The 27,821-nt window shown below is 54.4% G+C and overlaps 2 protein-coding genes across 2 annotated transcripts in view; both read right to left on the minus strand.

The window, feature by feature from the left end:
- The window catches only part of AHCYL2 (adenosylhomocysteinase like 2), a 62,015-nt gene extending 46,059 nt beyond the window's left edge, over positions 1-15,956 (minus strand). The window contains exons 1-2 of the mRNA XM_041470202.1: positions 15,198-15,956; positions 14,546-14,984 (exon numbers count right to left, since the gene is read on the minus strand). Coding sequence (XP_041326136.1) covers positions 14,546-14,984; positions 15,198-15,880 — 1,122 coding nt within the window. The 5' untranslated portion in view covers positions 15,881-15,956. The remainder of the gene's footprint in view (positions 1-14,545; positions 14,985-15,197) is intronic.
- Positions 15,957-21,836: 5,880 nt separating this feature from the next.
- Positions 21,837-27,663, minus strand: SMO (smoothened, frizzled class receptor). The gene is made up of 11 exons (XM_041470200.1): positions 27,463-27,663; positions 26,702-26,911; positions 26,451-26,623; positions 26,073-26,292; positions 25,864-25,987; positions 25,692-25,784; positions 25,388-25,496; positions 25,042-25,227; positions 23,684-23,832; positions 23,465-23,599; positions 21,837-23,267 (listed from the first exon to the last, which is right to left on the minus strand). Exons 1-11 carry the CDS (start codon positions 27,607-27,609, stop codon positions 22,747-22,749), a joined length of 2,067 nt encoding a protein of 688 aa, XP_041326134.1. The 5' UTR covers positions 27,610-27,663; the 3' UTR covers positions 21,837-22,746.
- Between the last annotated feature and the right edge of the window lie 158 nt (positions 27,664-27,821).

Below are 27,821 nucleotides of genomic sequence, written 5' to 3' on the forward strand. Positions count from 1 at the left end.
TACTTTCAGGGAAAAAAGAACAAGAAAAGGGCAAAATCCCATTAAAAATATGGATTCCTGCCTAATTAATCCAAGGGCTGGGCTGCACCTTTGATGAATTTCAGTGTTTAACTCTGCTCGTGTTGCCCAGCACAAACCACACAAAACCTTTCCCGGCATTTTTTTGAGGGAGAAATTTGGTTTAAAAGCTTTGTTGTGGGAAAGGGGAAATGGGAGAAAAGGAAAAAGGAAAAAGGAAAAGGGAAAAAGGGAAAGGGAAAAAGGAAAAGGGAAAAAGGAAAAGGGAAAAAGAAAAGGGAAAAAGGAAAAGGGAAAAAGGGAAAAAGGGAAAGGGAAAAAGGAAAAGGGAAAAGGGAAAAGGGAAAGGGAAAAAGGGAAAGGGAAAAGGGAAAAAGGAAAAGGGAAAAAGGGAAAAGGGAAAAAGGGAAAAAGGAAAAAGGGGAAAAGGAAAAAGGGGAAAAGGGAAAAAGGAAAGGAAACTCCAGGCTCAAAGATCTGAAATCCAGGCATGGCTTTGTTCTGCTTGGATTTTATCACCCAAAAATACAACAATTCCTCCGAAATTCTGCCTTTCTGATGGATCCAGCCTGCTGGGAGGGAATTCTCCATGGGTTTCATGGTTTCCTCAGTGCCAGCTCGGGATGGGCTGTTTGAGGGGACTGTTCCCAACGTCTGTGCGAAGGCTCAGGGAGGAGGGAAATTTTGGGAATGGTTTGGGTGGCAATGACCTCAAAGCACATCCAGGGACACCTTCAGATCCCAGCTTTCCCAGCTTATCCTTGGACTCTCCCAGGGATTCCAGCTCTGGGAATTCCATTCCAGCCAGGAATTCCCTCCCAGATCCCATCCTCTCTGTGTCCACCTCTAACACCATCATTCCCTCCATCCCCTCAATGATTTTATCCTGAATTTGGCTGTGGAAAACCCACTTCCCTTCCCTGAGGAGCACAAACCAGGCCTGAGGTGGGTTGTTTGTTTTTTAGGGTTTTTTTTTTGGAAACGTGGGTATTTCCAGACATTGGAATTTCCAGGATTTGCCGCTCCAAACTGGAATAAACACACAATAAAAAAAAGGAGGAAGTGGAGTTTGTGTGATCTTCCAAATAAAACATTCCCTTTGCTCCTCCTCGTCGCTTTAATAAAATCTTAATTACCCCGGAGGTTTTGATGGCTTCAATTACCACAACACCACATTTCCTCTGTATTTTTTTTTTAAGCCTAAAAAGATCCAATTGGGCAAAAATTCTGCTGCAACCACATTTTTTATGGTTTATTATCCGAAAGCGCTGCAAGTGTGGAGCGGCAGGAGCGTTTGTCAGCCTGGAAAATCCCGTGGGATGCACGGGCAGGCTCCTTCCCTAATTGGAAAATGATTTACGGCCCCTCCGAGGGGAAGGAGAGCCATTCCTGCCTCTCCTGGCAGCCAAAATCCGGCAGTGATCGACGAGCAGAGCCCGGAATTGCGAACGAAGCCGAGCAGGAGCTGTGCAAATGCAGGGATGGATGGATGGATGATGGATGATGGATGGATGGATGGATGGATGATGGATGGATGATGGATGGATGGATGATGGATGGATGGATGGATGGATGGATGATGGATGGATGGATGATGGATGGAGCAGGAAAAACGAGGAGGAATGGCAGGAAACGAGGAATTTCCAGGGCTCAAAGCAGGGTTTGCTCCAGAGAAAGGCTGGAGGGCAACTCCCACTCGGAGCTTTTGGATTGGGGAGTCGGGCAGAATTCCTTTTCCCACCGCAGAATTCCATCTTCCACGACAAAACTCCATTTTTCGTGACAAAATTCAACTTTCCATGACAAAATTCCATTTCCCGTAATAAAACCCCACAATGAAATTCCAGCTTCCATGACAAAATTGGGTTTCCCACCACAAAATTCCATCCTCCACAGCAAAATTCCATCTTCCACAGCAAAATTCCATCTTCCAAAACAAATTTCCATCTTCCATAGCAAAATTCCATATCCCATAACAAAGTTTCATCTTCCATGACAAAGTTCCACCTTCCACGGGAAAAAAATTCATTTTTTCATGGCAAAATTCCATTTCTCATGAGAAATTTCCATTTTCCACAATGAAATTCCATCTTCCACCACAAATTTCCATCCTCAACAGCAAAATTCCACTTGGCATGAAAAATTTCCATTTTCCGCTACGAAATTCCATCTTCTACAACGAAATTCCATCCTGCACAACAAATTTCCATTTTCCACAATGAAATTCCATCTTCCATCACAAATTTCCATCTTCAACCACAGAATTCCATTTGTCACGAAAAATTTCCATTTTCCACAAGGAAATTCCATCTTCCACCACAAAACTATGTCTTCCACAAAAAAATTCCATCTTCCATGACAAAACTCCATCTCCCACGATAAAATTTCCATTTTCCACAATGAAATTCCATCTTTCACCACAAAATTTTCATTTCCCATGACAAAGTTCCTCCTTCCACAGCAAAATTCCATTTCCATGACAAAATTCTATCTTCTGCCACAAAATTCCAGTTTCCACAACAAAACTCCATCCTCCATGACAAAATTCCATTTCTCGCGACAAATTTCCATTTTCCACAATGAAATTCCATCTTCCACCACAAAATTCCATTTTCCACCATAAATTTCCATTTCCCACCACAAATTTCCACCTTCCACTTCTGTGGCCCTCCCCGACAAGGCCAAAACTAAAGAGGCCAGCGGAGAAAAAAAGTAATTAAAAAGCAAAACCGACTCTTGTGCTGCTCCGTGCTCACTGAGGGAAAACGAGGACATGCTTGACGAGGGTGATTAATTTGCTGGAGAATGATTTGGTTGATATTTGCCATAAATTGGCCAGGAATCAAAAAAAACAGGGAAAACAAACCCAGCCACACACGAATTACTGAGCGAGGAATGAGATTTCTCAGAGAATTTTGATGTGGATTATTATTATTATTATTATTGTTATTATTATTATTATTAAGGAGGATGGGAAATGGAGGCTGGGGGATCCAGAGTCCAGGATCCCAAAATTCCATCCACGTTTTCCTTAGTGTTTCACTATAAAATAATGGAAATTATGGATGGAACAAGCAGGGACAAGACAAAAATACCAGCATGAAGTCAATTCTTGAGGAATTATCCATCCAACTCCTTCAGCCCCATGCCACAGCCTCCAAATAAACCCAAAGGTTGAGCAGACTTTTTAATTAAGGTGAAATTAAAGGCAAGCCAAATTGTTCAAGGCAGCAGGAAAGCTGCACTGGATCAGAAAAATTCCAGGAGAGGGAGCTGGGGTAAGGGATGGAGGGACAGGACACAGGGGATGGCTTCAGATTGGAGGAAAGGGGAGATCTGGGTGGGATTTTGGGAAGGAATTCCTGGCTGGGAGGGTGGGGATGGAATTCCCAGAGCAGCTGGGGCTGCCCCTGCATCCCTGGAGTGCCCAAGGCCAGGCTGGACACTGGGGCTGGAGCAGCCTGGGACAGTGGGAGTGTCCCTGCCATGGCAGGGGTGGCACTGCAGGGGCTCTGAGGTCCTTCCCACCCAAAGCATTCCAGGATCTGTGGTGGACACAACCCCCAACACCTTCCACCTGCTGGATGAAGGCCAAAATTCCTGATGTTTCCAGGGGTTCTGGATTTTCCACCTTGCTGGGGAGCACCTGACGTGTCCCTTTAACCGCAGCCCCCGGCGCTGATTCCCTGCTGCTGCACAGACACAACAGAGGCAGGACACAGAGAACAAATAAACAGCAGAAAAAGCAGCTCAGAGGCCCCACAGAACAAGGAGAGCTTTGTCTGGGCTGGGTTTCGGCCAGGAAGCTCCGCAGGTCTTTGCACACACCTACTCAGTTTTCCTCAAGTAACCCAAGCTAGAGAATCTAAAAATCCCACCCAAAATCAGTCTGTGAATCAGGCAGAGCATCACAATCCCAACTCCAGCTCCAAATCAGCTTTTGGTTGGAGTTTTCACGGGGCCTGACCCAAGCAGCAGCTTCCTCACGCTCTGGAATCACTGTCTCAGCAGATCAGAGTCGGGTGAGACACCCAAAAATGTATCACAAGGAGCACTGAAAATGCTTTACATGTTCAGGCAGCCCCGTGACTCATCTGTGGTCATTCTGCTGCAGAGAAACCAGAAAATGTTTCAGCTTATTTATATTAAAAATTAAAAAAAAATAAAAAAAATAAAAAAAAGAAGAATGGAAAGCCAAGCACAGCAAGTTCTTGGCACTCAGAGTTACCCAACAGCTTCTCTGCTGTGGTGAGCAGATAACCCAAGCCTCGTGCAGAATCCTTTCCTGGAATCACCCAAAATAATTCTTCAGTCAGTGCTGCAAAGTGGATCTCAGAGGCTCTGCCCTGTCTCAAAGAACCCGACTCCACTTGAAGAAGCTCCCACAAAAATGACATTTACAAGCAATGCATTGCAGAACTTCAGAGCAGGAGAATTCTGCCAGACACTTTTATGGGTGCTTGAGTCATCGCCGATTTTACTGGAGACAAAAAAAATAACTGGTTTAGAACGAACTAAAAACCCTTTTTTCAGCTGGGGGCTGCTCCCTTTGAAAAGCTCAAAAGATATCCTGGAACAGCGTGAGCACAGCTGGGAGCAAACTCCCTCCACGCCCAAGTGCTCCTTACCTTCCTCTCAGGATCCATTCCCCCTTCCCCTGAACCCTTCAGATGTCAGGAAATGAATCCTTGGGGTTGCACTGGAGCAGGGTTTATAGGGGATGCTCGAAGAGTTTGGGTGTGGGAATGGCTGGCTGGTGTCCAGGCACAGAAACCAGGCAGGAAACAAATCTGGAGCAGGGAATGATCCAGCAGGGAGCGTTTCGGGAGTTAAGAGGAAGATGCCAGACAAAAAGCTCTCCTGGAACATCGAGTGGATGGTGATTTCATCTCTCCTGGAATTACAAATGATCTTCAAACAGCACAGCACAAACACTGCCTGGCCTTGGGAATGAGGAAGGCACAGGCAGAGCTGGGGGATTTGCCCAGGGTCATCCTAAAACCACACCCAGCCCCGGCCAGGCACAGGTGGATTTTCTGTTCCTCACTTCCCTGCTTCTAATGCCCCTTCCACCCCACAGACGAGTGGATCCCTGGGTTGGAAGGGACCTCAGAGCCCCTGCAGTGCCACCCTGCCATGGCAGGGACACTCCCACTGTGCCAGGCTGCTCCAGCCCCAGCCAGCCTAGCTCGGACACCTTCAGGGATGCAGAGTCCAGAACCCTCTGGGAACCCAGGCTGGGGGAGGTTTCTGTGCTGAGGAGTGGATCCAAGACCCTTCCTGAACAATCAGAGTTGGTGCCTCCTGGGTTTTCCCTCCGATGTCTGGGTGAGATTTGGGCTGGCACATCCATGGTGAAGGCCAGACCACAACGAGTCCACCAAACACACGGCAACAAAACCCCTCAGTGCTGTGTTTGACACCCAGGAATGAGCCAGGAAAGCAGGAACTGGTTTTCTCCTTCTGTCAGGAACTGACACGCAGCCCTTCTGTGCCTGCTGCTGATGAAGAAGGAACCATCCCAGACACCTCCCTGGAGCAGCTCCCTTCACACAGGCATCAACCAGCCCTGGTGTGCTGCTTCTCCTGGGATCAGCAGCCAGCTCCAGCTCCCAGCTCTTCCCTATCTGCCCATCTGGAGGCCCCTGGAGCTCTCCAAACCCCTGTGCCCGTGCAAGCCCTGATCTGCAGCTGGGCTTTCTCCCCAAAACACCTCGGGGCTCCCTTCCATGTCCTGCCTTTGTCTGCTCCTGTTTGCTCTGTACCCACAGGAGCAGCTCCCCAAACCCCGGGAGCAGACACGGCTCTCCAAACCCAGGGAGCAGACACAGCTCCCCAAACCCAGGCAGCAGACACGGCTCCCCAAACCAGACACAGCTCCCCATGATGCCTTAAGTTTCATATTTCATATTTTCCAGATTCTGCACTGCATTGGTGTGTAACTCTGAACTTCATATGAAGTGTCAGCAAGTTCTCCTCACAGCTCAGTCAGACAAAGCAATCCTTTTCCAGCCCCTTGGTTTTTGGGCAGCTTCAGGCCCAAAAAGTGCAAACAACAATGAACTGAGGAGAGCAATCTGGGAGGATGGGACTGCATAACCTGGAGCTGGAATTGGACAATGAACCCCAATATGGACATGGACCAAAACTTATAAAAGTGTGAAGACTCATGACCAGGAGTCCATCTTGGGTGTAGCCCTGGCTGGGCTCTTGCACTGCCCAAGGTGTATCCTTGGAAGACCATTAATAAATCCATATTTTATTGCTTTAACTCTGCCCAGCCTCTGCTCTAGGCAGCCTCTCAAGGCACCACGTGTATCTCCTGGAGGCCTCTATTCAATCCCTATTTTATTGCTTTAACTCTGCCCAGCCTCTGCTCTAGGCAGCCTCTCGAGTGTCACTGTGCACACCCCACGCTGGAAGCTCCGGGCTGTGTTTGCATTTCCAAGGAGCCTTTTGGTTGCTGCAGGTCAGGGATGTGCTCTCCTCTCCAGACCCTTCTCCCAGCTCCTTGCAGAGCCCTGCTCCAAGGGCACTGCTGTCCCAGCCCCTCTCTGGTGCCACTCGGGCTCGAGCTCACCCAGTTTGCCAGGATTTGCTGGCCAGAGGCCACTCGGTGTCACACTCCCATGGGAAATGCTGGGAATGGCTGCAGGGAGAATTCTGCTCTGATTTAACCCCTGAGACTGAGCTCTGCTGGCACCACTGACTCTGACAGCGGGGACAAAGCCTGGCACCATGGGTGGCACCTCTGGTGACACAGCCTGGCAGCCCGGGTGGCACCCCCGGTGACACAGCCTGGCAGCCCAGGTGGCACCCCTGGTGACAAAGCCTGGCAGCCCAGGTGGCACCCCTGGTGACACAGCCTGGCAGCCCGGGTGGCACCTCTGGTGACACAGCCTGGCAGCCCGGGTGGCACCCCTGGTGACAAAGCCTGGCAGCCCAGGTGGCACCCCTGGTGACAAAGCCTGACAGCCCGGGTGGCACCCCTGGTGACACAGCCTGGCAGCCCGGGTGGCACCTCTGGTGACAAAGCCTGGCAGCCCTGCCCACAGCAGGGGTTGCAATCAGAGATCTTTACGGTGCCTTCCAGCCCAAACCATCTCAGGCTGTACAAAACGAACACATCCATCTGCAGAACTCCCTGACTGTGCTCTGTTCCAAAGCCTCGCTGCTGAGGGCTCCCCGGGGCTCCATCCCAATCCCTTTCCTCATCTCACAACCCCAGAGCCACTCTGGGAACAGCCTTCCCTGCCCAGATGGCTCCCCTGAACCTCTCCTCTACCTCCTGTGGACACTCAACATCAGAATTTCAAACCAGACGTGAAACTAGTTCTGATTTTTTATTTTTTTCTCCTTTTCTTTTTGCTCCTACTCTGTATCAGTTTGGACCAGGCTCAGCTCAAACATTCTGGGCTCCAGTCTGCAGGAGAGGTATTTACAAAATAAAGGGTGTGAAGCCTTCCCCAGGGGTGGAGGTTTTGTTACCCTGCCCTTATGGATTCTTTGTGTCCCCCAGGAACAGAAATTCCAAGAGAAACGCACAAAGCTATTTGACAATTAGAAAAAAAAAACAATTATTTTTCTCTCCTCTCTTTTCTCTCCCTTTCTTCTTTTCCTCCAGATGTTGACCAAAACAATTGATCTGTTTGAAAATGATCTGCAAAGCAGCTGTTCCACACATGGAAGGACATTTAAAAATTCACCTGCCAGGAATATCAGTCAAAAAAAAGGAAGAACGAGCAGTTAAAAACAGAGCTGCTGAATGCATGAAATCCGATATTTTTTCACTCAAAAATAACACAAAATGCACGTAAACAGCAGGTTAAATTAAAACTAAATTAGGAAAAAAAGCTTTGGGTTTAAAAAAAGTGCCCCACAGCACGACAAGAGCTTTGATACTCCCAAGGTTTTCCCTCAAAATTTGCATGACAAATTTTTCCACCCAGCTGTGACATTTAAGGATTTCTCCCCCATTATTCCTCTGTGAATCACGGAATCATTATAAAATCAGGGAATGGCTTGGGTTGAAAGGGATGTTAAAACTCTCTGTTTTTATAGGAATTCAGAACGACAGGAGGAGAGGGAGCAGCCTCAGGCTGGGCCGGGGGGCTCAGGGTGGAATCAGCAGCAGGAATTGGCGTGGCTGGCCAGGCCAGGCCCAGCGGGGGCGGTGGGCACGGGCTGGGCACGAGCCAGGGTGCCCTGGTGGCCAAGAGGCCGGTGCCAGCTGGCCCGGGTCAGGAACGGGGTGGCAGCAGCAGCAGGGAGGGGATTCTGTCCCTGTCCCTGCAGGGAGGGCACACCTCTAATTAACAAACCAAAACCACTACACTTGCCAACATTTTTTACAAGCTTTTACTTCATTGAGTGTGCCTCAAGAAGTAAAAACAGAGAAGAAGAAAAGCTCCAGCACAGAGATCTTGGTGTGATTCTGGAATTCTGGCCCACCACAGGAACAGATCCCGGTGCCACAGCCCCTGGCAAAGGGCAGCTTGGCCATTCCCAGTTCCAAGGTTCCCTCCTGATCCCACTTTTATTTCCCTCTCCTTTTTCATCTCCCCGCTCCTCAGCCCCACGGACTGATCCTTGCACTCGGTTCCACGCAGGCACCTGCTCAAATGAACCCGGACTGGTCCACATTATCGCACCAAATTCAAGAATTTGCCTCCCCATCCGGGAAGGTTTTCCTAAAGAGCATTCCAGCCGCCTCATTCCCTGCATTTCCTGGGAATTCAGCCCCGGGGGAAGAAGCATTTATCACCTGGCAGAAGTGATGGCTGGGGGTTAGAAGGGAAAAATAGAAGAGGAAAAAAATCCTTAATGGAGCCGAAAACCCTTCATTCCTCTGCCTCAAAAAAAAGTGGGAATTTCCACGGGAACAGGCAGGCTTTGATGCCAGCGAAATCTGCTGGGAAGCAAGGTCAGAGCCATCATTTAGAGGAGCCACATGAGAGTCATTTATAGCCGGAGCAGAACAAACCCTCCCGCGGCCGTCAGGTGATGTGCCAGCCCAGCGAGCAGCAGGCATCTCTGGGGCTGGAACTCCCTCCAGCCGGGAACGGCACCGCCGGGGCTTCCAGGAGGGCGAGAGGCGAGCAGGGACGTGACACGAGGATGTGGCACCTCGTTAGCGGCGCGCGGTGACACGGTGACAAAAGGCAGCGCTTCCCGCAGCCCCCGGCGCTGCGGAGGCGGCGGCAGAGAGAGAACGGAGCCCACGGAATGAATCAACAGCCCCAGCGAATCAACCCCTCGCCAGCACAAAACCTCGCTTTAATCGTCAGACGGAGCTCGGGAGCACAGCTGGAAACCCGAGCAGGCAGCTGGGCTTGCTGCAGAGCCTGCGACGGGGAAAAAATCATCACCTTTTGCTCGGGAGCTTGGTGTTTGCTTCATTTAAACCCCACAGCTGCTGAGGTTTAATGAAGTGACAACTCTGTGAAGAATGGTGGAATCACAGGATGGGTTGGGTTGGAAGGGACCTTAAAGCCCATCCAGTGCTGCCCTTCAGGTACAAGAAAAAAAATTAAATTTAATCAGATTCAGATTGATTTAATGATTGTGAAGTGACAAGATGAAAGCTCTGCGCCACTTTCTTCAGCTGAGAGAAGAATCATGGAGTGGGGTGGGTTGGAAGGGACCCCGAGCACCTCACAGCCATTCAATCAATACCTGAACTGATTCAATTGAAGTTTTCTTGTGGCTCAGGGTCTGAACTGGTTGGGCTTTAAGGTTCCTTCCAACCCAGCCCATCCCACCTCCTGATTCTTCTCCCAGCTGAAGAAAGGGGCAGGGAGCTGTCGCTTCATAACCATTAAATCAAGGACTGAAACAGATTAAATTTAAGTTTTTCTTGTGGCAGGGGTCAGAACTGGCCACAAGAAAGATTAAATTTAAGTTTTTTCTGTGGCTGATTGAATGGCTGTGAGGTGCTCGGGGTCCCTTCCAACCCACCCCACTCCATGATTCTTCTCTCAGCTGAAGAAAGTGGCGCAGAGCTTTCATCTTGTCACTTCACAATCATTAAATCAATCTGAATCTGATTAAATTTAATTTTTTTTCTTGTACCTGAAGGGCAGCACTGGATGGGCTTTAAGGTCCCTTCCAACCCAACCCTTCCCGTGATTCCACCATTCTTCAGAGTTGTCACTTCATTAAATCAAGACCTGAATCTGTTTAAATTTAACTTTTCTTGTGGCTGAGGATCAGAACTGGTTGGGCTTTAAGGTCCCTTCCAACCCACCCCACTCCATGATTCTTCTCTCAGCTGAAGAAAGTGGCGCAGAGCTGTCACTTCACAATGATTAAATCAAGAACTACATCTGATTAAATTTAAGTTTTCTTGTGGCAGGGGTCAGAACTGGATGGGCTTTAAGGTTCCTTCCAACCCAACCCATCCATGATTCCACCATTCTTCTCCCAGGGAGAAAGGGGCACGGAGTTGCCATGACAAGGCTAAGACTGCCCAGTTAATCAGTTTGGGGGTCTTAATTAAGGCTCCCCTCTCACTAATGACAGGATTCCCAGAAGTTCTGTGACTTTCTGCTGCTTGGATCTGGGAATGCTCTAAGAATTCACACAACACCAGCATCCACCACGCCGCAGAGCTGATGAGCCATCACCTCATCACCAAAACACCACCAAAACCCCAAAATGGAGCCAGCCCAGGTGACTCAGGGCCTGACTCACAGCTGTGCACACCTGGATTCACCTGGCAGCGGGAACGGGGCCCAACTGACCCCAAATCCACCCACAGCCCAGCCAGGGCAGCATCCAGCTGCTCCTGAGGGGATTTTCCAGCTCCCTCTCCATTCCCAGCTCCTCCCCGACCCCACTCTCGGGAGATTCATCCCACAGGGAATTCACTCAGCCTGAACTGAGGAATTGCATCCTCAGCCTGGAGCCACGGCAGGAGAGCACGGAGAGAGGGTCCGGAGAGGGTCTGGAACCTTCATCCCACACCTCCCCAGCTCCTGGGAGCAGGAACTCCCAGAGCCCCGAGCACCTCACAACCATTCAATCAATCTGAATCTGATTAAAATTAAGTTTTTCGTGTGGCAGGGGTCAGAACTGGTTGGGCTTTAAGACCCCTTCCAACCCAACCCATCCTGTGATTCTTCTCCCAGCTGAAGAAAGGGGCAGGGAGCTGTCGCTTCATAACCATTAAATCAAGGACTGAAACAGATTAAATTTAAGTTTTCTTGTGGCTGAGGGTCTGAACTGGATGGGCTTTAAGGTCCCCTCCAACCCAACCCTTCCCGAGATTCCACCATTCTTCTCCCAGCTGAAGAAAGCTGCACAGAGTTATCACTTCACAATCATTAAATCAATCTGAATCTGATTAAATTTCAGTTTTTCGTGTGGCTGAGTTGGGCTTTAAGACCCCTTCCAACCCAACCCATCCTGTGATTCTTCTCCCAGCTGAAGAAAGTGGCACGGAGCTGTCACTTCACAATCATTAAATCAATCTGAATCTGATTAAATTTCAGTTTTTCGTGTGGCAGGGGTCAGAACTGGATGAGCTTTAAGGTCACTTGCAACCCATCCTGTGATTCTTCTCCCAGCTGAAGAAAGGGGCAGGGAGCTGTCGCTTCATAACCATTAAATCAAGGACTGAAACAGATTAAATTTAAGTTTTCTTGTGGCTGAGGGTCTGAACTGGATGGGCTTTAAGGTCCCCTCCAACCCAACCCTTCCCGAGATTCCACCATTCTTCTCCCAGCTGAAGAAAGCTGCACAGAGTTATCACTTCACAATCATTATATCAATCTGAATCTGATTAAATTTCAGTTTTTCGTGTGGCTGAGGGTCAGAACTGGATGAGCTTTAAGGTCACTTGCAACCCATCCTGTGATTCTTCTCCCAGCTGAAGAAAGTGGCACGGAGCTGTCACTTCACAATCATTAAATCAAGACCTGAATCTGATTAAATTTAAGTTTTCTTGTGGCTGAGGGTCAGAACTGGGTGAACTTTCACCTGCAAAAGTCCACCCCAGGAATGAGGAATCCCAGCATTTCCAGCAAGAGTCCAAAGGGAACAACAATTCCAGGGATTTTCCCCAGGATGTGATCACTGCAGCTGGCACAGAAAAGCCCAGCACTATCTATAACGTCTGCATATAAATACATATAAAAATATCATCTACTCCATCTATTCCTTCCTATCTTACACCCTATCAAGGTGAAACACAAATCAGAAAATCTAAAGGGAGACAGATCAATAAAATGCTGAACTGACAGAAAAGAAGATTTAAAATGAGAGTGAAAAGAGGAAAAGAGTCACTGCAATTTTCTGGGAACTCTTTTTGTCTCAGAATTGCAGAATCACAATTTAGTGGCATGGTATCTCAAGGATGGGTGTTAGGATTCCAAGAAAAGGAAAAAAAAAAAACAAACCAAGAAAAAATATATTTATATAAACCAGCCAAGAAAAAAAAAAATACTGAGATTTTGTTTCTGCCAAACACTTGTAAGAATCACAGTTCCATTACAAATTTAATCGATTTTAATTAGACTTTCACCTCTATTTCAGCAAAGTTCTGTTGGATCTGAGTAAAAAAAGTGATCTTATTTTTGTTCTAAACCTCCTTTTGCCAGATGCTTCAGCTCCACCTGCCCAATTTTACAGCCACGGGCCTGGGGACAATTCGATGGCTCCCAAAGCTGGTTTTATTCCAATAAGACCAGGATATTGAATATTATTTATTTCACTAACTCCTCCTGAGGAGGAGAGGAGCTGCACGAATGAAAAGCCTGCTTTGAGAGGCTGGAACCTGCTGAAGTGGCTGAGAAAAGCAGGAGAAGGAACAGTTTGTACTCCCAGGTCCTCTCCAGCACATCCCAGGCAGAGGGATGCAGGAGCCAGCTGGGAATTCCGGGCTCCTCCTGGATCTGGGGCTCTGCTCCTGGGATGAGGAGCAGCCAGGGAGTGATGCAGGGTTGAAGCTGTTTCAGGTTCCCAGCCACCCTCTGAAAAAAGGGTGAAATCTCTTTTTGTGATTGAACCCAGGAAAAAAAATGGAGAGGGGTGGGATGAAGAGTTTAAGCACATTTGAGGAGAAACAGGGATGCCCTGAGGGTCTCTAAAAATAGAGATGGGATTAGGATATCAAAGAGAAAGGACTCCAAACACTGGGGTGGGAGTCAGGATCTCAGGGGAAAGTGTCCTTTACAGCAGCTGAGCCCCCTCCTAACCCTAAAGGAGGGATTTAGGGGGAGAGAGAAACCAAGATCCAGACCTTGTGCTCCCTCCAAGGTGAAACTGGAATTGCAGGGAAGCCACCCAGAAGGAAATGAAAGACCTCTCACCCCGGGCCCTCCAAAGGGAGAGGAAATTTTAGAGCAACTCCAAAAGAGGATGGAAGTGCATCAGCAGGGGAGGTGAGGTCTTCACCCCCAAGTTTCATGAGGTGAGAGGCTCCCTCAGGACAGGGACACTTCTTTCCCTACACCCCCCAAAAGGTTCAGAGGGGACAACTCCTCCTCCTGAGATTCCCAACGGGAAGGATGCCAAAAAGCAGGGGAAATGTGCATTTCCCTGCCTGCACAGCAGGGAACACACAACCCCCTACTCCAGGGAGCCCCTGTGTCCCCCTGAGGAGCTGCAGACACAGGGGTGGACTCGCCAGGATCCACAGCACCCCTGGGAGAGGGGCACCCCCAAAACCCCCCCGACACAGCCCACAGCCAGGTATGGGCACACCTGGCCCTGCCCCACGTCACCAGCGGCGCCCGGGACATTTTTATCTTATCCACATTCCCCAGATAACCCTGGGAACGTGAACCTGGTGTGAACCCACACACCCTGGAGATCACACACCTGGGCTGAGGGAGTGGGGTGGAAAGGCACCCAGGGACACCTGGGGGTGCAGAAATAGGGGGGAAAGGTATCCAGTGTCACCTGGGGGTGCAGAATTGGGGTGTAAAGGCACCCAGGGACACCTGGGGGTGCAGAATTGGGGTGTAAAGGCACCCAGCGTCACCTGGGGGTGCAGAAATAGGGGGGAAAGGCACCCAGCGTCACCTGGGGGTGCAGGAGTGAGGTGTAAACACAGCCAGTGTCACCTGGGGGTGAGAGAACGGGGTGTAAAGGCACCCAGTGACACCTGGAAGTGCAGAAATGGAGTGTAAACACAGCCAGTGTCACCTGGGGGTGCAGAAATGGGGTGTAAACACACCCAGCGTCACCTGGGGGTGCAGAATTGGGGTGTAAAGGCACCAGTGTCACCCCACATGTCCCCACTGCACAGACACGGGGTGGGGGGGACAAGGCGCAGACAGACCCCCCAGGCACGGCAGAACACGTCCCCAAAATGCAGCCACAGCCCTGGAGCGGCCCCGCGGCCACGGCAGCCCCTCGGGGTCACCAACACCCCCCGCGCCCCGGGACCCCGCACCGGGCCGGCCCCTGCCCGGCCGAGGCAGCGCCGCGTCCCCGAGCCCCGGGCCGGCTGCGGGGCTGTGCCCGCGGGGATGCCCCGCACAGCCCCGCCAGGAGGGCCCCCCGCCGCTGTCGCCCCCGTTACCTTCTTGACGGTGCGCGGCGCCTCGGTGACGGTGCCGTCGGGGCTCACCAGCGCCTCGGCCGCGGCGCCGCTGCTGTCGCTGCCGTCGCGGTGCCGGTGCTGGGGGTGGTGAGGGTCGCTCCTCTTCATGGCCGAAGCCTGCGGCACCTTGGCGGCGGCCGAGGACAGCCCGGCGGACGAGGAGAGCCCGGGGCAGCCGCCCCCCGGAGGCCGCTCGGCGGAGGGGGCCGGGGCCGCCTCACGCTCGGCGCCCGGCACGGGGCAGGCGGGCGCCGCCACGCCGTGCCCCGCTGCGTGAGCGCCCACAGGCTCGCACGGCGGCCCCGCCGCCTTGTCCATGGGGCCGCCGAGCTCCTTCAGCTCCACGGCGGGCGCGGCCACCGCCACCTGCACCGACATCGCCGCCGACTGCTCCGGCTCCGCTCCGCGTCCGCTCCGGCTCCCTCAGGGCCGCCGGCCCCGCCTCGCCCCGCCCCGCCGCCCTCGCCGCCGCACTGCATGCCGGGACATGCAGTCCTCCCGCCCAGAAATGGAGGGTAAACACAGCCAGTGTCACCTGGGGGTGCAGGAGTGAGGTGTAAAGGCACCCAGTGTCACCTGGGGGTCTGGGAACGGGGTGTAAAGGCACCAGTGTCACCCCACATGTCCCCACTGCATAGACACGGGGTGGGGGGGACAAGGCGCAGACAGACCCCCCCAGGCACGGCAGAACACGTCCCCAAAATGCAGCCACAGCCCTGGAGCGGCCCCGCGGCCACGGCAGCCCCTCGGGGTCACCAACACCCCCCGCGCCCCGGGACCCCGCACCGGGCCGGCCCCTGCCCGGCCGAGGCAGCGCCGCGTCCCCGAGCCCCGGGCCGGCTGCGGGGCTGTGCCCGCGGGGATGCCCCGCACAGCCCCGCCAGGAGGGCCCCCCGCCGCTGTCGCCCCCGTTACCTTCTTGACGGTGCGCGGCGCCTCGGTGACGGTGCCGTCGGGGCTCACCAGCGCCTCGGCCGCGGCGCCGCTGCTGTCGCTGCCGTCGCGGTGCCGGTGCTGGGGGTGGTGAGGGTCGCTCCTCTTCATGGCCGAAGCCTGCGGCACCTTGGCGGCGGCCGAGGACAGCCCGGCGGACGAGGAGAGCCCGGGGCAGCCGCCCCCCGGAGGCCGCTCGGCGGAGGGGGCCGGGGCCGCCTCACGCTCGGCGCCCGGCACGGGGCAGGCGGGCGCCGCCACGCCGTGCCCCGCTGCGTGAGCGCCCACAGGCTCGCACGGCGGCCCCGCCGCCTTGTCCATGGGGCCGCCGAGCTCCTTCAGCTCCACGGCGGGCGCGGCCACCGCCACCTGCACCGACATCGCCGCCGACTGCTCCGGCTCCGCTCCGCGTCCGCTCCGGCTCCCTCAGGGCCGCCGGCCCCGCCTCGCCCCGCCCCGCCGCCCTCGCCGCCGCACTGCATGCCGGGACATGCAGTCCTCCCGCCCGTGCTCCGCCCCGCCGCGACTACAGCTCCCGGCATTCCCTGCAGAGCGATACCGCGCCCCGCCTCCTCGCGGGGCCGCGCGGGGGTTGGTGGGAGTTGTAGTCCGCGCGGGGCCACCCGGCCCCGTGAAGGCATTTGGTTGTTTTTTTTTCGCGTTTTGGTGAATTTTCACTATTTCAGCTGCTGCGCACAGAATCGCAGAAGCACTGAGGTTGTAAAAGACCTTCAAGACCATCGAGACCAAGCTGTGCCCGATCCCCACCTTATGTACCCAGCCCGGAGCTCTGAGTGCCACATCCAGGAATTCTTGGACACCTCCAGGGATGGGCACTGCAAAGCTCCCTGGGCAGCCCCTGCCAAGGCCTGAGCCCCTTTCCATGGGGAAATTCCTGCTGATTCCACCCTGAGCTCCCCTGGCCCAGGCTGAGGCCGTTCCCTCTGCTCCTGTCCCTGTTCCCTGGAGCACAGCCCGACCCCCCGGCTGTCCCCTCCTGGCAGGGACTTGTGCAGAGCCACAAGGGCCCCCCTGAGCCTCCTTTGCTCCAGGCTCAGCCCCTTCCCAGCTCCCTCAGCCCTCCTGGGGCTCCATTCCCTCCCCAGCTCCTTTGTCCCTTCTCTGGACTCAATCTGTCACAGGCCTTGCTGTCCCCGCGGTGCCATGGCCTGGCCAGGCAGCTCTCCCCAGGCCTGGACCAAAATTAAGGAATTTCGGAGCCAAAGGGGTTGGAAAAGCTTTCCCAAATAATGAAATCCAACCACTGCAAGGTCATCGCAGATCCGTGTTCCCCCAAGTGTCACCAGCAAGGATGGATGTCCCACCAAGGCCATCCCAGTGGGAAAATTGGGTCAAAATGATGGAATTTCAGAGCCAAAGGGGTTGGGAAACCCTCCCAGGCCATCAATCCCAACCAACGCCAGGAAAACCCATGGGAATGAGGAGCCACAACATCCTGGCACGGGGAACGTGCCATCCAAAATCCTGGGATTGCTGTGCTGCCAGGCCTGCCACCACTGAGCTCAGCCTACAGGCACAGCTCAGTAATGAACCACCACATTTATGATTTGCATTTCATTATTTCAGTTTTACCACCTTTTCTAAATCTGGTTTTTTGGGAATGTGCCTTTCTGGAGCGCAAACCCATCCTTTTATTATTGTCATTTATTGAGACCAGCCCTGAGAGAAGAACTTGGTGGGTGAGAGCTTAATTAATTCTCAATTCTCAAGCGTCAATTCTGATCCTCGAGCGTCCAATTCTCAAATCCCGGGCGAGCTCAGTGTTTGGGATGAGCTGGAGGAGAGGAGAGAGGGAAGGAATCCACAGAGACCTCCCCAAAAACCAGGAGGGAGGGGAGAGATGGAGAACCTGCGAGGGAAGGAATCCACAGAGACCTCCCAAAAACCAGGAGGGAGGGGAGAGATGGAGAACCTGAGAGGGAAGGAATCCACAGAGACCTCCCAAAAACCAGGAGGGAGGGGAGAGATGGAGAACCTGAGAGGGAAGGAATCCACAGAGACCTCCCAAAAACCAGGAGGGAGGGGAGAGACGGAGAACCTGAGAGGCTGAAGGAGGATTTCAGGGAAGACAGACTCACAGGAGAGGGGCCGGAATTCCAGAGGGGATGGGAGCTGGAGGAGAAGCAGCGCATCCCGGAGTGCCCGGAGGGTGGTGAGCACAATTCCCGAGCTAAAGCTGATTCCTGCTGAAGCAGCAGCGGGATCTGAGCCCTCAGCCCATCCCTGCCTCTCTGCAGGACCACAAAACTCCGGCTCGGGGCTGATCCGGGCTCAGAGCCGCCCTTTGGAACCTTGGAGAACCCTCGGGAGCCGCGGCGGGAGGGATTTGGAGCTGGAGGAAAATGCCTCCCTTCCACCCAGAGCAGGAAAGGTCGGTTCTCCAAAAATCAGGAGGGAGGGGAGAGATGGAGAACCTGAGAGGGAAGGAATCCACAGAGACCTCCCAAAAACCAGGAGGGAGGGGAGAGATGGAGAACCTGAGAGGGAAGGAATCCACAGAGGACCTCCCAAAAACCAGGAGGGAGGGGAGAGATGGAGAACCTGAGAGGGAAGGAATCCACAGAGACCTCCCAAAAACCAGGAGGGAGGGGAGAGATGGAGAACCTGCGAGGCTGAAGGAGGATTTCAGGGAAGACACTCACGGGAGAGGGGCAGGAATTCCAGAGGGGATGGGAGCTGGAGGAGAAGCAGCGCATCCCGGAGTGCCCGGAGGGTGGTGAGCACAATTCCCGAGCTAAAGCTGATTCCTGCTGAAGCAGCAGCGGGATCTGAGCCCTCAGCCCATCCCTGCCTCTCTGCAGGACCACAAAACTCCGGCTCGGGGCTGATCCGGGCTCAGAGCCGCCCTTTGGAACCTTGGAGAACCCTCGGGAGCCGCGGCGGGAGGGATTTGGAGCTGGAGGAAAATGCCTCCCTTCCACCCAGAGCAGGAAAGGTCGGTTCTGCTGGAGAGAGGAGAAAATCCTCCGGGATTTATCATCTCACATCGCAGCAAAAAACCCACCAGGCTGTTTAGCAAACTCCTGACATGATGCAAAATCCCCACCCTGATCCTCCTATGCTCAGGAGAGCAGCTTGTGCTGACCCAGAAGTACAGAAACCTTCCAGAATTTGTCAATTCCCAGGGCCACAGATCCCACAAAAAACCCAGCAGGTTGTTTTGGCCAAGGCCAAAATCCCCACCCTGATCCTCCTCTGCTGAGGAGAGGAGCTTGTGCTGTCCTGGAAATAGAGAAATCCTCCAGAAATTATAATTTCCTGATACCACAGATCCCACAAAAAAAAACTCCACCAGGTTGTTTTGGCCAAGGCAAAATTCTGACCCTGATCTTCTGCTAAGAGCAGCTTGTGCTGCCCTAGAGATGGAGAAATCCTTTAAAATTTATCATTTCCTGGTGCCACAGATCCCACGAAAAACCCACCAGGTTGTTTTGGCCAAGCCCAAAATCCCGACCCTGATCCTTCTCTGCTGAGGAGAGGAGCTTGTGCTGCCTTGGAAATAGAGAAACCCTACAGAATTTATAATTTCCTGGTGCCTCAGATCCCACAAAAAACTCATCAGGTTGTTTTTCAAACCCCTCACAAATGCAAAATCCTGACCCTGAGTTCTCTGCTGAGGACAGGAACTTGTGCTGACCTGGAAATACAGAAACTCTCCGGAATTTATCATCTCAGATCCCACAGATCCCACAAAAAGATCCCAGGTTGGTTTGCACATCCTTGACCAGGGCAAAATCCTGACCCTGAGCCCACCTGGATCCAGTGTTTCAGAAAGGAGAGTGGGATCTTCCTCACCTTTTAAAGGATATTCCCAAAATCAGGAGACTGGCAGGGATTGTGTTTTCCTGCCCTGTGCTGCTGCCAGCATCCCCAAAACTCCTGGTGTTGAATGTCCATAAATCCCAGGGCTGCTGCCTTGAGAATCTGACCTAGAGCAGAGGCTGGGCAGAGCTCCAGAAGCAAAGTTTTCTCCCCCTGCACCAAATCAAGGTGGGGTTTTTTGGGAGGGGATGTGACATTGTCAGCACATCTCCTGCTGCTTCCAAAATTAAAATCTTTTGTTGTTTTTTTTTTTTTTTCCCCAAAATGGCAAATCTTTTAGGAACAGTTTTGTTAGAATTTTTTAACTGAGAAAGCCACAAAATAAAATATATACAAAGGAAAAGCCCAAGAAAAGGGAGATAAAGAGAAATATTTGGTTTCATCCCAGACAATCCAGCTTTGACTCTGTAGCAGGGTCAGCCCAAAAAAAAATAACAAACCCTGGAGAAATGCAATTTTCACTGACCAGTTCCAGCTAAATTTCAGGCTCTGCTTTTCAGGATAACCAAAGCCTGCAGCTGATTGGCTCTCAAGCAAAATAAAAAGATGATCTTTCCCAAAAGCAGCATTTTCCCCCCCAAAAAAGGCACCAGCGCCGTAGGAAACACCAGATGCCTCAGTGGGACCCCACCCAGGAGCACCCCAACGTTTGGGCAGCCCCAAATTTTGGGGGTTTGGGGGATATTTTAGCCCCTGGTGCCACCTGCTGGCAAAGGCCCCGGTTGTCCCCAAAACTGCCCAGTTGTCCCCAAAAGTGTCCCCACAGCCCCCTGAGGGCACTTCCAGCCCCTCAGAGCTCCCTCCTGCAGGTGGAACAGGGGGTTCAAAGCACTCTAAAGCAGTTTTTAATGTGCTTTAAAGCACTGTGAAACACTTTTAAGGCACTTTAAAGTGGTTTAAAACACTTTAAAGCAGTTTTTAAAGCAAGAGAGTTTTTAGGAGAAAGGACAACTCCCCTCCCAAAATGTTTTCCCGCATGGATCCCTCCCCAAAAGAGCCCAGAGCAGCCACTGGGATTGAAAATCTGTAAATTTAATACTGATACAGGAGAGTTTTTTCCTTTACACAGCAAAAATGAACCCGTGGAGGTCACTGGGATAGCAAAAAAAAAAAAAAAAAAAAAAAAAAAAAAAAAAAAAAAAAAAAAAAAACAAGGCCTGACACCAGCCTGGCGTGGCTCTGCCTGGAATTTTGGGAGAAAACAGCCTTGGAAAAGCAAAATTCCTCTCCTTGACAGTAGATCCGCAGCAGAGTTTGGTTTTTCCCACCAACAGAAGTGAGGTAGAAAAGGAGTGAAAACCTACATTTTCCAGGCTATTTTCTGGTCCAACTGAGATTTCATCCTTTTAATTCCACCAGATGGGTGGAAAATTCCAATTTCTCCCTGGGGATCGGTGGTTCAGTGAATCCACAGGGAATAAGTGAATCCACAGGGAATATTACCCAAACTCCCTGAAATTTCCCCATTTTTCCCCAGTGAAACCTCTGGGGGTGGTGGGAGATGTGGGATCCTCTGTGCTTTGCTCTCCTGCACCTCCCATGGGAATGCTGGAGCTTTTCCCTAAGGATATTTCAGGGGAATTTGCTGGATTTTGGCAAACTGGGGGTGTTTTCTTCCTTCAAAGTTTTCTCCCCCTGCACCAAGTCAAGGTGGGGTTTTTTGGCAAGGGATGTGACATTGTCAGCACATCCTGCTGCTACCAAAATTAAAATATTTTGGGATTTTTTTTTTTTCCCAAAATGGCAAATCTTTTAGGAATAGTTTTGTTAGAATTTTTTAACTGAGAAAGCCACAAAATAAAATATATACAAAGGAAAAGCCCAAGAAAAGGGAGATAAAGAGAAATATTTGGTTTCATCCCAGACAATCCAGCTTTGACTCTGTAGCAGGGTCAGCCCAAAAAAAAAATAACAAACCCTGGAGAAATGCAATTTTCACTGACCAGTCCCAGCTAAATTTCAGGCTCTGCTTTTCAGGATAACCAAAGCCTGCAGCTGATTGGCTCTCAAGCAAAATAAAAAGATGATCTTTCCCAAAAGCAGCATTTTCCCCCCCAAAAAAGGCACCAGCGCCGTAGGAAACACCAGATGCCTCAGTGGGACCCCACCCAGGAGCACCCCAACGTTTGGGCAGCCCCAAATTTTGGGGGTTTGGGGGATATTTTAGCCCCTGGTGCCACCTGCTGGCAAAGGCCCCGGTTGTCCCCAAAACTGCCCAGTTGTCCCCAAAAGTGTCCCCACAGCCCCCTGAGGGCACTTCCAGCCCCTCAGAGCTCCCTCCTGCAGGTGGAACAGGGGGTTCAAAGCACTCTAAAGCAGTTTTTAATGTGCTTTAAAGCACTGTGAAACACTTTTAAGGCACTTTAAAGTGGTTTAAAACACTTTAAAGCAGTTTTTAAAGCAAGAGAGTTTTTAGGAGAAAGGACAACTCCCCTCCCAAAATGTTTTCCCGCATGGATCCCTCCCCAAAAGAGCCCAGAGCAGCCACTGGGATTGAAAATCTGTAAATTTAATACTGATACAGGAGAGTTTTTTCCTTTACACAGCAAAAATGAACCCGTGGAGGTCACTGGGATAGCAAAAAAAAAAAAAAAAGAAAAAAAGAAAAAAAAAAAAAAGCCAGGAGCCTACCAGGATTAATAAAAATAGGGAAAACCCAAACACCAGCAGGGACTGGAGCCCTCCTGCCTCGGGGCTTTGCTGGGTTTGCTGTGACTTGATTTTTATTTTTTTCTAAAAAAATAATAAAAAAAGCTTTGCTCTGGGGGTTGCTGACCCTGATTCACCTCGAGCACCCCGAGGTTTTTGGGGTTGTTTTTTTGCTCAGGAGCACCCAGGCAGCCCCGGGTGCTTCCTGTCCCATCTCCCTGGTGCTGCCACCCCTCCAGTCCTGATCTGGGGCTGGCTCAGCTCTCTGGGGAGCTGGAAGGCACTTTGGGGTCTCGGAAGGGATTGGGGTGAACCCAAAATAGGGGTGCACACCAGGGATGCTGCTGCTGCTGCCCCTGACTGGGCTCACCCCAAGCAGAGGCACCGTGATACAAACATTTAAAAAATCAGAAATTTAAAAAAAATTTGCTATTGGCACAAGTGGGGGTGAGCTCTACGTACCTCTAGCCGTGGGTGGGGCAGAGCTGCCCCAAATCTACCCTGATCTAGGCTGTCCCCAAGTGTCCCCCTGGTCCTTAAATCCCTGTGGGAGCTGGGCCTTGTCCCACTGACAGCTCCTTTCTCCCGGTGATGCTGGAGGGAATCCCAAAACCTCTCCGGGCTGGGAAGTGCACGGAGACAAATCCTCCAAGGGGAGAAATGGGATGTGCTCAGGTGGATGAACATTTGGGACGGATCCCTGCGGGATCAGGCGGGTTCTGGGGTCCCCACGCCCTCCCCACATCCCGCAGGGATCAGAAGTCCGAATCGGGCTCCAGCAGCTCCGCGTCCACCAGGTTGGTCCGAGAGTGGATGGGGGCCAGGCCTGCCCGGCAGCCCTGAGTCCTGGCTGCCCCGGGCCGGGGCAGGGGGCCGGGCTGGGGGGGCCACAGGGGGCCCCCGTTGTGGTGCCAGCGCCCGGCGCCGGGGCCGGGGCTCTCGGCGTCGGCGGCGCCGCTCTCGGGGCAGAAGGGGTTGCTGATCACGTGCAGGACGTTGGCCCTGCGCCCGTCCCACGGGCCCCCGGGGAAGGTGGCATCGGGCTGGACAGCTGGCAGGACATCGGGGACAAAGGCCACCAGGCAGGGCTGGGGGGGCAGGCGGGGCAGGCGAGGGACGGCGCTGGGGACGGCGCGGCGCCCCGGGCAGCGCTCGGGGTCTGGGGTCACCTCCTTCTTCTTCTTCCTCCGCTTCTTCTTGCGGCCGCTGCGCTTCTGCAGCTCCGGGGACACGTCGGCCTCCACCACCCACAGGTTGGCCCTCTCCTCTGGTGGCACTGGGGGACGTGGCGTGAGGTGGCTGTGAGTGGCCACGTCCCGCCTGTGTCCTCCACCACCCCACAACAGCCCCCGCCACCCACCTGATCCCACGGCGATCCATCCCAAATATTCCATCAACCTCGGTACACCCTCCCTGCACCCCCCAGCCCGGCTCGTCCCCCAGGAATTCCCCACGAGGTCCCCAAGGACTTGCCAGGTGTCGCCACGGGTGTCACGGAGATGTCCTGGGGTAGGATGGCCCCTCTCCTGGCCACCATCTTGGTGACGTGCTGGGCCCACGCCGAGGACACGTCGGCCGACGGCTCGTTGATGTTGAACGCCAAACCAGCTGTGGGGACAGGGGGATCTGGTCAAGGGGGGACTTCGGGGACCCCAAGGGGCTGTTGGGGATGTCCCTGCCCTGGGTACATACCCACGGGGCCGTCGTGGGACACGGTGTGCATGCTGAAGGACAGCTCCTGGCCCGGGTCGCGCAGCAGCTCCTTGCGCTTGGAGAAGGCCTTGGCGATCATCTTGCTCTTCTTGATCCTCTTGGGCTGGTCATCGCTCTGCCCCGTCAGCCTGGGGACACGGAGGGCACAGAGGGGACAGGGGGCACAGCTGTCACAGCTGGGCCACAGGGAGCCTCCCCAGCTCCCCCTCCTGCACATGGGGACAGCAGGCTGGGGAATGGGTGCCTTGGGGTTGGAGGTGTCCCACAAATGCCACATGGAGAGGCCACCCCGTTCCTGAGCTGCTGTGAGCCTACAACCCATCGAGCTGAGGGACAAACATCTGGGAATGTCCTTCCAACATTCCATTGGATGGGGCAGGAAGGGCTCCAGGGAACTGGGGTGACACCCTCGGGGTCCCACCTGCACCAGGTGCGCTTCCAGATGAGCAGGGTGGCCTTGGTCCAGACCCAGGTGCTCATGGAGACGCCGGTGCCGAACATGGCAAAGAGGTTGATCTTCTCCACCAGGAGGCTCGGCCGGTTCTTGATCTCGCAGTCCGGGATGGGCTTGTTGGTCTGCGTGGCGATGGTCACGTTGGCCTCACACCTGCGGGGACACACGGGGGACAGTGGCCGTAAGGAGCAGGGACAGCCCACGGCCCCCACAGCCCGGCAGGGAGGAGGTGTGGTGGCCCCGCTGGTGGGACATGGAGCTGTGCACTGCGGTGCCACCGCGTCCCCGTCAGCCCTGTCCCTGTCCCACTCACAGGACGTATTCCCGGAAGCTGCGCTCCCACTCGGCCTGGTTGAAGAAGTCATAGAAGTGGCAGCCAAAGGTGATGAAGACAAAGCCAAAGGCCAAGAAGCCAAAAATGCCTGGAAGAGAAGAGGGACATCCAGCCAAACTCCAGTGACACCGAGACAGAGATGCCGCACTGGGGCCGTGCCACCACCACCACAGCTTTGTCCCCCGCTGCCGCCACCCCTGGGAAGGGGCCGTGTGACTTCAGGGGACAAAATGTCCCCGTTCCCACGGGATTCCCTGGGGAGCGGTGCCGGTGAAGCCCTCACCCAGGCGCAGCATGGTCTCGTTGATCTTGCTGGCCGCCTTCTCGCTCAGCAGCCCGGGGTGGTTGCTCTTGATGGAGAAGAGCGTCATGACCCCTGCGGGGAGGACGAGGGGGTCAGGGTGTGGGGACACCCACGGCGTTCCTGAGCTGCTGTGAGCCTACAACCCATCGAGCTGAGGGACAAACATCTGGGAATGTCCTCCAGCATCCCACTGGATGGGGCAGGAAGGGCTCCAGGGAGCTGGGGTGACACCCTCGGGGTCCCACCTGCACCAGGTGCGCTTCCAGATGAGCAGGGTGGCCTTGGTCCAGACCCAGGTGCTCATGGAGACGCCGGTGCCGAACATGGCGAAGAGGTTGATCTTCTCCACCAGGAGGCTCGGCCGGTTCTTGATCTCGCAGTCCGGGATGGGCTTGTTGGTCTGCGTGGCGATGGTCACGTTGGCCTCACACCTGCGGGGACACACGGGGGACAGTGGCCGTAAGGAGCAGGGACAGCCCACGGCCCCCACAGCCCGGCAGGGAGGAGGTGTGGTGGCCCCGCTGGTGGGACATGGAGCTGTGCACTGCGGTGCCACCGCGTCCCCGTCAGCCCTGTCCCTGTCCCACTCACAGGACGTATTCCCGGAAGCTGCGCTCCCACTCGGCCTGGTTGAAGAAGTCATAGAAGTGGCAGCCAAAGGTGATGAAGACAAAGCCAAAGGCCAAGAAGCCAAAAATGCCTGGAAGAGAAGAGGGACATCCAGCCAAACTCCAGTGACACCGAGACAAAGATGCCGCACTGGGGCCGTGCCACCACCACCACAGCTTTGTCCCCCGCTGCCGCCACCCCTGGGAAGGGGCCGTGTGACTTCAGGGGACAAAATGTCCCCGTTCCCACGGGATTCCCTGGGGAGCGGTGCCGGTGAAGCCCTCACCCAGGCGCAGCATGGTCTCGTTGATCTTGCTGGCCGCCTTCTCGCTCAGCAGCCCGGGGTGGTTGCTCTTGATGGAGAAGAGCGTCATGACCCCTGCGGGGAGGACGAGGGGGTCAGGGTGTGGGGACACCCACGGTGACCCCGTCCCTTCCCAGAGCAGAGCCACACCTACCCCGGATGAGGAAATAGCCCCCCACGATGAGCACGAGCCCGATGGGGGCCAGCACGAAGCCGGCTCGGTAGCGGTAGTTCTTGTAGCCCACGAAGCAGATGCCACTGACAGAGTCACCGTCCACCTGGCAGCAGCAGGGACAGGGACAGGACGGTCAGCTGGCTGCGGCGTCACCCTGAGACACCATCCCGTGACGGTGGCCCTGTTACCTGTGCCACGGCCAGGATGGCCACGGTGAGCACGAAGGGGATGGACCAGGTGATGAGGTGGAAGTAGGAGGTCTTGCCCAGCAGCGGCTGGTAGGTGGTGCCCAGGGCCTTGAAGGACGTGTGCCAGGCGTAGGTGAGCATGACAAACCAGATGACACCCGACATCAGCGAGTAGTACACGATGACGAAGATGATGACGCAGGACAGCGTCTCGTTGGAGCTGCAGAGAGGTGAGGCGAGAGCGTCACCCATCCCCGTCAGGGGACACGCAGGAGCACGGGGGTCTCGCCCTCTCCCAGGAGGGCAGCGAACCCCGAGAGCCCTCCTTGGTGTTGGGGACAGCTCTGGTGGCGGGCTGGGGACGGAGGTGACACCTACGTGGGCTCGCCCAGCCGCATGGTGCCGTCGGCCCGGCACACGATCTCGTCGCGGGCGCCGTCCATGAACTGTGCCAGCCAACCAATGCTGCCCACGAAGAAGCAGGCGTTGACGTAGAACAGGATGACGGCGGGGTAGCGGTTGGAGTTCCTCCAGTCAGCAACAAACGTGGCCTGGAGGGGTGGAGAAAGCGACAGCTCGGTGCCCGTCCCCTTCTGGGGACAGCTCCCCAAAAGGAGCCCGAGTCTCACCAGGGTGAAGAAGGTGCAGAAGATGGTGACGGAGCTGAAGGCGGCGATGTAGACGTGCATCTCGCGGTGCTCCTTCTCGGTGAACAGCGGGTTCTGGCACTGGATGCCGCAGCCCTCCACGTCCTCGTACCAGCTCTTGGGGTTGTCCGTCCTCACCAGCGGCGCCTCGCACTGCCCCGAGCTGTTGAACTTGATGTTCTGCACCTCGTTCTGCCAGAGGGGAAACCAGGCCGTGAGGAGGAGGAGGAGGAGGAGGAGGAGGAGGAGGAGGAGGAGGAGACACCCCCGTGGCCAAGACGGACATCAGTCCCCTGTGGAGGGCAGCTGGGTTCCAGAGAATCACCATGGAATCAAGGAATGGGTTGGGTGGGAAGGGACCCCAGAGCCCCTGCAGTGCCACCCTGCCATGGCAGGGACACTGCCACTGTGCCAGGCTGCTCCAGCCCCAGTGTCCAGCCTGGCCTTGGGCACTGCCAGGGATGCAGGGGCAGCCCCAGCTGCTCTGGCAATTCCAGCCCAGCCAGGAATTCCTCATGGCCAAGATCCCATCCATGGCTGCCCTCTGGCACTGGGAGCCATTCCCTGTGTCCTGTCCATCCCTTGTCCCCAGTCCCTCTGCAGCTCTCCTGGAGCCCCTGCAGGCCCTGGAATGTGCTGGAAGCTCTCCCTGGATCCTTCTCCTCTCCAGGCTGACCAACAGCAGCCCTTCTCTCCTCCAGAGAGTGACTTTCCCTCCCCAGGCCCGTGTGCCCGTGCCGTACCGGGCAGCCCTCGGGGAAGCGGTCGGTGGTGCACTTGAGGAAGTCGGGCCAGCCGCGCTCGCGCTCCACGATGGTGCAGGGTGCCCGGGTGGCCTGGCACAGGGTCTGGCTGGGCAGCTCCACCTGCCCATCCTCGCACTTGGGCATGTAGACGGCGCAGAGCAGGGGCTGGATGACGTCCCAGCAGCGCGGGGCGTTGCGCAGGCCTGCGGGGAGGGGACAGCACTGTCACCAGCCTTGGCACGGCCACCTCCTGCTGTCCCCACAGCACCCACATGACGCTGGGACCCCTCTGTGGGACCCTCCTGCTGTCCCACAGCACCCACACAGCCCTGGGACCCCTCTGTGTGGCCACTGTG

The sequence above is a fragment of the Pyrgilauda ruficollis genome, unplaced genomic scaffold, assembly GCF_017590135.1.
Source record: "Pyrgilauda ruficollis isolate IOZ18807 unplaced genomic scaffold, ASM1759013v1 scaffold241, whole genome shotgun sequence".
Lineage (NCBI taxonomy): Eukaryota > Metazoa > Chordata > Aves > Passeriformes > Passeridae > Pyrgilauda > Pyrgilauda ruficollis.

Excerpts from the sequence above, each read along its gene's own strand:
- SMO (XM_041470200.1), bottom strand. The coding sequence starts at position 27,609 with ATGCCCAAGTGCGAGGATGGGCAGGTGGAGCTGCCCAGCCAGACCCTG. Across the intron at positions 26,912-27,462 it reads GCTTCCCCGAGGGCTGCCCG|AACGAGGTGCAGAACATCAA; the intron begins GTACGGCACGGG and ends CCCCTCTGGCAG. Across the intron at positions 23,833-25,041 it reads TGGAAGCGCACCTGGTGCAG|GCTGACGGGGCAGAGCGATG; the intron begins GTGGGACCCCGA and ends CCGTGTCCCCAG.